This window comes from Diadema antillarum, unplaced genomic scaffold, assembly GCF_040938485.1.
Source record: "Diadema antillarum isolate AM-2024a unplaced genomic scaffold, OU_Dant_1.0 scf00000178, whole genome shotgun sequence".
Taxonomy (NCBI): domain Eukaryota; kingdom Metazoa; phylum Echinodermata; class Echinoidea; order Diadematoida; family Diadematidae; genus Diadema; species Diadema antillarum.
Window position 1 is genome coordinate 1,749,516 of NW_027271067.1, and position 8,654 is coordinate 1,758,169.

Genomic DNA, 8,654 nt, shown 5'->3' on the forward strand with positions numbered 1-8,654 from the left:
TTGTACATGGATACTCTTGGAATTGCATAATGTGTGAACGCAATGGACAGAACTTGGAGGGAAGGGATTCCTGACATGCTCTACAAAACTCCTCATTTCTCTATGACCACTAAAGCAAATCAGATGGGGTTTTCTATAAGATGTGGGTAATAAGTTATACAATGTAGTTTCATACCCTGAAATTATATTTGGATTGATTTAGTATTTTTAAAGTTACCATTGTGGAAGATCCCGTTGTAATTTTTTTGGGGACATACGGTACAGTACCTACAATAGTGCAATGCCTAGTTAATGTAGTTTCAGAAACTTTCAAAACAAAGCAGAAATTTTCTCAAACTGACAAAGTGGAATAAAAATGTCTTCTTGCAGAAGAAAAAGTCCAAGGCAGCCAAGGAAGAGGTAGAAGAGGCGGCCGAGCCAGACCTCATGGGAGCAGAAGAAGAAGAGAGCAAGGACACCCCCGCTGAACCCGTTGCCAATGGCAACGATGCTGCGGCCGCTGCAGAAGCCGAGGTCGAGGCAGCAGCCGTCCCCGAAGAGGAGGCCACACCAGCACCTGCTGGTCCTGCGGAGGTACCGGCGGTAAGTTAGCAACATTTTGTGTGCATTGTCCAAAGCTGCAAGAGTCAAAAAGTGCATGGTTTTAATGTTGCGAATGAATTTGTGATTTTTTTCTTTCTTTCTTTCTTTCTTACCTTTCTCCTTCGCATTCCATAAATTGTCTTGATATCAAGGCAATAACCTTCATGTAGTAAAAAAAACAAAACAAAACAAAACAAAATAAAAGAAAGAAGCTCATACAACTGTATGGCGAATCATCATATGGATTTTCATTGGAATTATCCATGGGCCCATATTTATGGTTGTGGCTCATTGTAAAATGAAATTATACCATGGATTGAAGATACAATTGTAACTCTGACAAATTACCTGGAAAATTTTAGAAAGTTTTCAATTTCATGTGCCATGCCAGATGGCTGTTTGATATGAACATTTGATGCTTATGACTTGCAGGACTAAATCCTGTTGATATATCGGGAGTAATTGCAAAAGGGGACTTCTACCTCTTAAGTTTTTTCCAAAAGATAAATTCCTTTCACTTCCAGCACTCCACCCTTACCCTTTCCTTTGTCATTGCACTGCCCAGATCAAAGCTGAAAGCCATGCATAGAATATTTACCCTTGTACCTGGTTTTGTGATTACAGTTTTTACTTAGTGTTGCATAGTAATATATTTTTGTTGTGGTAAATACTAGTATTAGAAGTATATTCATAATACAATTTGTACTTGTAGTGTAGATTAGCAATGGTGTTGGTGTTATCACTCTTTGTATTTTTTTTTTCAGTGAATATTTGAAATGACTGAACTGTGGCACTATTGAACAATAAGATGTTTTAGTTTATTTATTCGTTTTGTTTAATTATTATTATTTTTTTAACAAAAAGTAGTAGTATGATATTAAAATGTTTAGATTTCATACGGGCAGAACATGAATGATGTGAAATTTGGTGAAATGTTAGTGCGCTGGCAACAAGTCTGGGCATGGTTTTTCCTCTCCCCTCCTGCCCAAGCGTTGAAACATTTGCTCCTTCGATACGATCCTAAAGTAACAATTCTGAATTCAGGTGATATACAATGCAGGCATCACTCATTAAGTTCCTTGTTTGAGGATGGACTTTACCGCCAGCATGATTTAGTGTGGCAGCCGCAGATGTAAACTAGTTTGGTATATAGAGTTGCCACCCATTACTTTTTTTTGCACTAAATTGCAGTATTTTATAGTGCTTTTTGTTCTGCCAAAAAACACCGTAGGAATACTGTTACTGTAAAATGTAGAGAAAAGTGTGCTGTAAATGTGGAATATTTTATGGTGTGGCAGTTTTCACGACTATAATGCTGTGCTAAAGTAATGCCAAAATAAGAATATGGAAATGCTCTTTGAGAGATATAAATATATTGATATGAAAAAAAATGCTTTCATATACAAAATCACAAGCAAGTAAATCTTACTGAAATTGACCTTATGGAAGAAGTTCATGTTATCAAAGTTTCTGCTCTGACAGAAATTTTCCACTTTTCCACTGCCACAGATCATGTCTTTGAATAAATAGTTCATCAGGTGTAAATTCCCTTCCCCTCTTCCCCTCCCCCGGCAGTCATCATTGCTACATTATCACAACTCTGCAACAGTTTATTAATGTACTAGATTTGACTCATCATTTCAATTTTGCTTAGAGCAGGCAGAAACTTCAGCAAAAATTTTGATGAAACTGGTAGCATTCTATTAGTGTAATTTCACACCTTATATTTGAGTCATTATGTGAATGTGAACGATGGCTTTTGACATGAATCTGGTGAGAGTTTTGTGAGATCCTGGTTGTATAGCATGTTGATAGCATGTTGCGCATGTCTGGCATGTCCTCTCCCACTCTCTGTACGTATCCCTTCCCCTGTGATCCCATGACCTACAGGTGGATGATTTGAGCTTCTGGCTGTCCCAAGACACAACCACCACCACTACCACCACCACCACCACCACCACCTCCAAACCCTCCCCCGCCCAAACCCCCACTCCCGCCCCGGCCACAAACGGGCAGAGGGCCCAGGAGGAATCCCCGCAGGAAGAGGTACGTCTCACAGCAGCAACAAACCCTATCGCCATCCAGATTCAAGAGATTATTGGCTTGCATTTTTTACCATGGTAACATACCATAACTTTCCGACAAGCTGTGAGTGTTGACTGCAAACGTACACTCCACAAAATACAAATGTAGCCTCTCTCATCTGAGTTACTTTCAACTCTTTCATCATATCATTTACTGCATTTGCAAAATTTACATGCATAGTGCGTGAAAGTTTTCAAGAACAAACTGTTAAATGCTGTCTGACAAAATGCAACATACTGTGACCCTGAGTGCTTCAAATGAAATTTGTCAGTGGTAAGTATTTAATTGTACATCAGGGAGACTGTGATGCTTTCATGTAGTGTTCACTGCTTGCATCCAAGAACACCTGCTTTGTGTAGTTTCTGGTACGATGCTTGCTTCTGTCGCATTCCAAGTGATGTGAGTTTCTTTAAATGTGACTTTTTGTTCTTGTGACAGTGAGTCATTTCTAATATCCTTATCTCAAGATTTCGAAGAATACTTAGCCGCAAAGTTGTCTTTGTTATCAAGAAAAAATGCATGGTTGTATATCTTGTCAGACATGTACGTAGCTTAGCAATCTTTGTGCATATTTTGTACTTCTCTTTGTCCTCATTGAATTTTGCATCCTAATATTAATTTTCCCTGTTAATAAAATATGTTGTACTTTTTGTAAATACCAGGGTATTCAAACAAACAAGAAAGCCAGACACGGATATGGTTGTGTAGTATCAACAAATGTTATCAGGTGTGGCTCAAAGCAAAACAAAAGGTATCTCAAAATTACAAAATATGTCTTTGTACATTATGTGTAACATTAACCCAGCCAGTGCAAATCTGCATTGAAGTCTGATGAAGAAGACCCCCAAAGTTGACATTCATAGGTATAACAACACGGTGAAGGTCTGGGAACTCAAGACTAATCTTGAATTGTACGCAAGTCAATAAATCCCACATCTTATGACGACAATTCACAGAAATCCAAGAAACATCGGAAAGAGAAGAAGACGAAGAAAGAGAAGGAGAAGGAAAAGAAGGAGAAGAGGAAAAAGAAGTCAGCGAGCAAGGAGAACTATGAAGCGGTGGAGGAGGTGGAAGCGTCGCCTGAACCCACTCCAGAAGTTGTCATTCCAGTAAGTCACCTGAACGATGCAGTGATGAAAAGTTGTCTGTGTGGAGTAACAAAAAATGACTGAGGAGCTTTGAGGTCAAAAATCTTGAAAGATTAGGGTGATGGGAGATATACTTTTGAAGCACAACATCTGGTGAAATTTGTTAATTGTGAATTATGATGTGTGCAAATTGTGTTAAACTATGATGAAAATAATACTGATTTTGATTTTGTTACTACAGGCGATGTCCAGCTACAGACTATTGGCAGAAAATGAGTCCATCAAGATGGTGAGTAGGGTCCTAGGCCCTGTTTGCCAGTGCATTGAACTATTTGACTTTGCATTTCATTTTTCATGTTGTCACTTGATGTGTAAAGAGGATGATAAGATAGCCCTGTGCACAGAGGGGATTAACAAAAAGGAGTGAAAAGAAGTGAAGAGAATTTCCACCCTGTAAAACATTTCAGTTCCTAGTTCTAAATCTTGAAGTTTTAGGTATACATGTATGACTACTGAATGGAATGCCAAGTGTTAAGTTTGTTGTATACCAAGCCACAGGGTGGTGTTAGTACCCATACCATTACTTGTCAGTTTTATTCTCTCCTGGTTTCAACAAGTTATAGTGTGCAAAAGAGTTGTGTTTGGAGAGATTTTTTTTCCGCCAGATCACAAATGAATTTGCATAGAATTAGCATAGAATATTGCTGATGAGGATTGCATTTAGGAAGATGTTATGTAAACAGTTTTCCAACCATTAGCCCCCCCCCCCCCCCCCCCCCCCCCCCCCCCCATCTGCAGATTGACGTTTTGCAGGTTGCAAAGAATGTCAATGTGCACTTTAAGAATTCCGGACAGGAGATTTTCTGGGTGGCTTACACGTTCGGCTGCCACCATAAGGAGCACCTGGACAAGTAGTTTCGCTACAAGTTGCATTATGCAATGAAGCATATTTGAATATTATACTGTAAAAGTGGTTTCTTTCGCGGTGGTTTTATTTTCGCGCTTTTCGTGCTTTGAGGTTGAACCGCGAATTTAACACCACGCGAAAATGTTTTGAACTCGTCGCTTGTACAACGCTATCATTACTGACCGCGAATTTAAACACATGCGAAAAAGTCCGCGCCGATGGAAACCGCGAAAGTTTCTGTACGCGAAAGAAACCACTTTTACAGTACACTGTTGCAATGAGAACATGACTCATTGCAACACAGTCAAGTTATCCTCTTCTATGGGTGTGTCACTGCCCCCTTTCTGTCTTCTGTCCCTTCTCTCCCAGACGTACGAGACGAGAGTGGACCCCAAGCAGAACTCTCAAGTGGTCATCTCGGTCATTTTCACCAACCTCACCTCGTCCCACCTCAAGGCCCTGGAGTTCAACGTCCTTGACTCCCTCAACACCAAGCTTATACGTGAGGTCAGTCGGTCATACATTTTGTAGTCACCTTTATTATGATGTAATGTGAATTCAAACTTCTGGTTGTTTGTTTCTTTGTTTTGCACTGTTACTGCCTATCATGCCTTTTATCAGTATTCTGAAATGTTGCTATTATGACAATTTTCATATGTGACCCTGCACCACAAAACAAACTAAAAGTCGCCAGACATGAAATTTTAGTTAAGAGCATATTCTGAAAGAGCTGACATTTAGCTTTAAAATGATGTATAACTCAAAGCAAATGGACTCTCCTAACCTATCTAAATATTGGAAAGAAGGCACACACTCAGGAAAAGTGTGAACTGAGAAAAGAGGCTCTGAAGTACAGTGTCTATTCAAGCGCTTTCCAAGCCGTGCTGGCTGTGCAATGAATGGGACAAAAAACAGGATGTAAACCACAGGAGTAACAACAATGAAGGGATTATCAGATTAAATTGAAATTGATCATGCCTTATTAACACATTCTGTCCTTAATTAATGCCAACTTTCAAAGCAGTAGCGCCATCTTTTCAAAAGTTATAGGACTTGAAAGTGAAGAGTGTGTACAAGGTTTTTAAGAAATGAAAACGGGACTCAAAAAGACACAATTAATCACACTACTCTGCCAAATAATGTTCCAGAAAAACGGCTAAAAAGCACACTTTCCTGTCCGTTTTATGATCCCAAATTTTAACATAATGTAGAAGAAGAAGTGCTCTTTCAGAAAATATGAAAAAGTCAACATCTGCTCGGTTGACCCATTTCACCTATTTTCAGTCCTCACACAAAATCAGTGTGTGCGAATTTTTGTTCGTTTTGTGGTGCACGGTCACATATTTTCACCTTGTGCAAATGTTCAGTGTAAAATTCCTGAATCAGTGATGAGAAACTGGGGAGATATTTGTCTGCAGACATTTGTGTTAGAGGAGGCAGTATTTTCACGAGTTGTTACTCTGGCAATTATCAGTTGACTCACGAATTAATGAACATAAACTCAATTCAGAATATGCAACATATGCAGTACTTCTATTTTGGGGTATGTGAAGTTCATACAAAATCAATATTGTACTAGGTTTGGATATTTACTCTAGGTGTATCAAAATATCCATTGAGAGATGCTACTGTTCAGCTCTAGACAGCCAACCTCATCTCACATGATGTGTGGTATTGCTGTGGCTGTTGCATCAGTTTATTTGCCATCGACCTAAAATACCCTCTTCAGATTATGGTTAACATTCCCCATTATGGCCACTGTTTATCCAGGCGGGAGCGTCACAGCACGACGGAGTGAAGGTCCCATTCCAGCTGCCGCCTGAGGCCTCCAACGAGGGCCAGTTTGCCTTCAGCATCCACGCCATCACCATGCCACAGAAGCTGAAGGGAACACTCACATACATGGTCAAGGTGAGGTGCTTGTTGGGTACTTATAAACTCCCTTCCCCAGAATGTGACAGTTTTGTCTGTCCATGTTGTGTATATTACACACTAAGTCTAGAAATGGCATAAATGACAATGTTCAATAGAACTTTTAATAGAGCTGTTTTTATCTTTTCTAGTCAATATTAGATGTTGATTTATGTATACAGTTTGTCTCTTTCTATTTCTCTTTTTTTTTTTTTGGTGGTGGTGATTGATAAGAAATCTATTCTGTGTAAAACCTTTAAACAATTTCTTCCTTCCATAGGATGATTCAGGAGCAACGAGTGAAAAGATCGACTTCAAAGTGCTTCTACCGGTCTCTTCCTATATGCTGGCCATGCCCTGCAGCCGGTAAGATATCCTCCTCATAGGAAGCTCATTCTTTAAAGATATTTGATATGGCAATGGAAGAGTTTCATTTCAAGTGTTTTATATGTCAGTAAAGTGCTGCAGAGTCATGCTGCATTGAATGTTTTGAAGTGTAGACATGTGTGCTTTGCAATTATGAAAATCTGATGTACAGATGTATTCCTCTCCTGAAAATGTCCTCCACTCCGGGTCCTGGTGAAATCAGTTCTGTAAAATTGTACCTACAAAGGATGCACAAGAGGAGCATCTCTCGTGAATTGGAGTTATTTGTTCAGTCCTCATAAATATTAACCCACTGAAGACTAGTACCAAGTATACTTGGGCAGGTGTCTATGGGGAAATATGTGTTATAGCAAGATCAGTCCTCCCTCAACAAGTTAATCAGCAGTGTTCACAGTGAAAACTGAGTGTGTGAATCCTTTCATATTTTTTGAGAGCATCAGATTTAGCAATTTATGATTCATTTTGTATATCATACATGATTTATGATCATACTAATTCGCTGTAAATGCGACCCTCTCACGGTTTGCAGAGACCAGTACGCCGAGCTGCTGAGTCAGGGGGACCTGTCGGCCAAGAACTCCTTCACCACGCCCCCGGGCGGGGCCGACTTTGGCCTGGTACTCGCCCGCGTCTGCTTCTTCTGCCACATGGTGGTGGTGGAGCGGGTGGAGCGCACCGCCTCCCTCTTCAGCCGCTCCATGAAGGGCCACCAGGCCTGTGTTCTACTCAAGGCCACGGTGAGATTTACTGATGGGGGGATAGATAGGACCTTCCCTACCACTCTCTCTCTCTTTCCTTCTCATTAAAAGCGCAGTATAATGCGGAAATGAAATGTCATATTAAAGGAAACAGTCTACTGTAGTTATGGGTAAACTTGGCCCCTAGCGCCCTCATTACAAGTGGCCGAGTTTACCTGTTAGGCCGAGTTAACCCACACCTATGATACATTTGATCGTGTGAATTGTCATTAAGTTTTCAAGGTTTATTTTTGAGTTTATTCAATTGTTAGATTTTATCTTTCTTTCTTTTCTTTTTTTGCCCGAGATAAAATTGTTGTCTTATTTTTCACCTGGACTGATTGGAATTTTCTGATTTGATGAGAAATTTTATTGCGACGTGGAAATCAAAACAGTGTTCCATTGTATATTGTCCAGGTATAGATTAAATGTAAGATACTATGTTTTCAAAAGTCAGGGATCAGATATAGCTCAATATTATTTAGTTTCTGATTACAATAACCTGTCATATAAACCTAGAAGGGGGTAACAACAGGTGCAGCATTTCAAACTCTTACAGTTTTTGGTGATGTGTCAGTGTTCTGATAGACATTGTCACCATAGTCTGATTTGAATCATTGATGATGAATATTCCTTGTGAAGTTGGGCATTGTATTCTTTAATAACTAATTTGAGTTCCCACATCCTCCCTGAGCCAATCCCTCTTTTCCCCTGCTACTCAGCAAAGCAGGCAAGAATTTTTGCATTTGACATTGAAGTAAAAAATAAACACTCTTCTTGGATTATACATTGTATGTCAGACAATATCGAGTCAAGGTCCTCATGTATGCTTCTGTTTTTCATTGCACATTCTAACAGCCTGGCGGAGGCCTGTCCGTGGATGGTAAATCCAACGATTCCAGCCTCCTGTCAAACTACATGGATGAGATCAAGGCCATCATCCTGGAATCGTAG

General features: G+C 39.8%; 1 protein-coding gene across 1 annotated transcript in view; it reads left to right on the forward strand.

Moving 5' to 3' along the window:
* LOC139722953 (AP-3 complex subunit delta-1-like) overlaps window positions 1-8,654 on the forward strand; it is a 64,272-nt gene extending 55,618 nt beyond the window's left edge. The window contains exons 24-32 of the mRNA XM_071634235.1: window positions 370-582; window positions 2,473-2,628; window positions 3,624-3,779; window positions 4,000-4,047; window positions 5,035-5,172; window positions 6,436-6,576; window positions 6,857-6,942; window positions 7,493-7,700; window positions 8,559-8,654. Coding sequence (XP_071490336.1) covers window positions 370-582; window positions 2,473-2,628; window positions 3,624-3,779; window positions 4,000-4,047; window positions 5,035-5,172; window positions 6,436-6,576; window positions 6,857-6,942; window positions 7,493-7,700; window positions 8,559-8,654 — 1,242 coding nt within the window. The remainder of the gene's footprint in view (window positions 1-369; window positions 583-2,472; window positions 2,629-3,623; window positions 3,780-3,999; window positions 4,048-5,034; window positions 5,173-6,435; window positions 6,577-6,856; window positions 6,943-7,492; window positions 7,701-8,558) is intronic.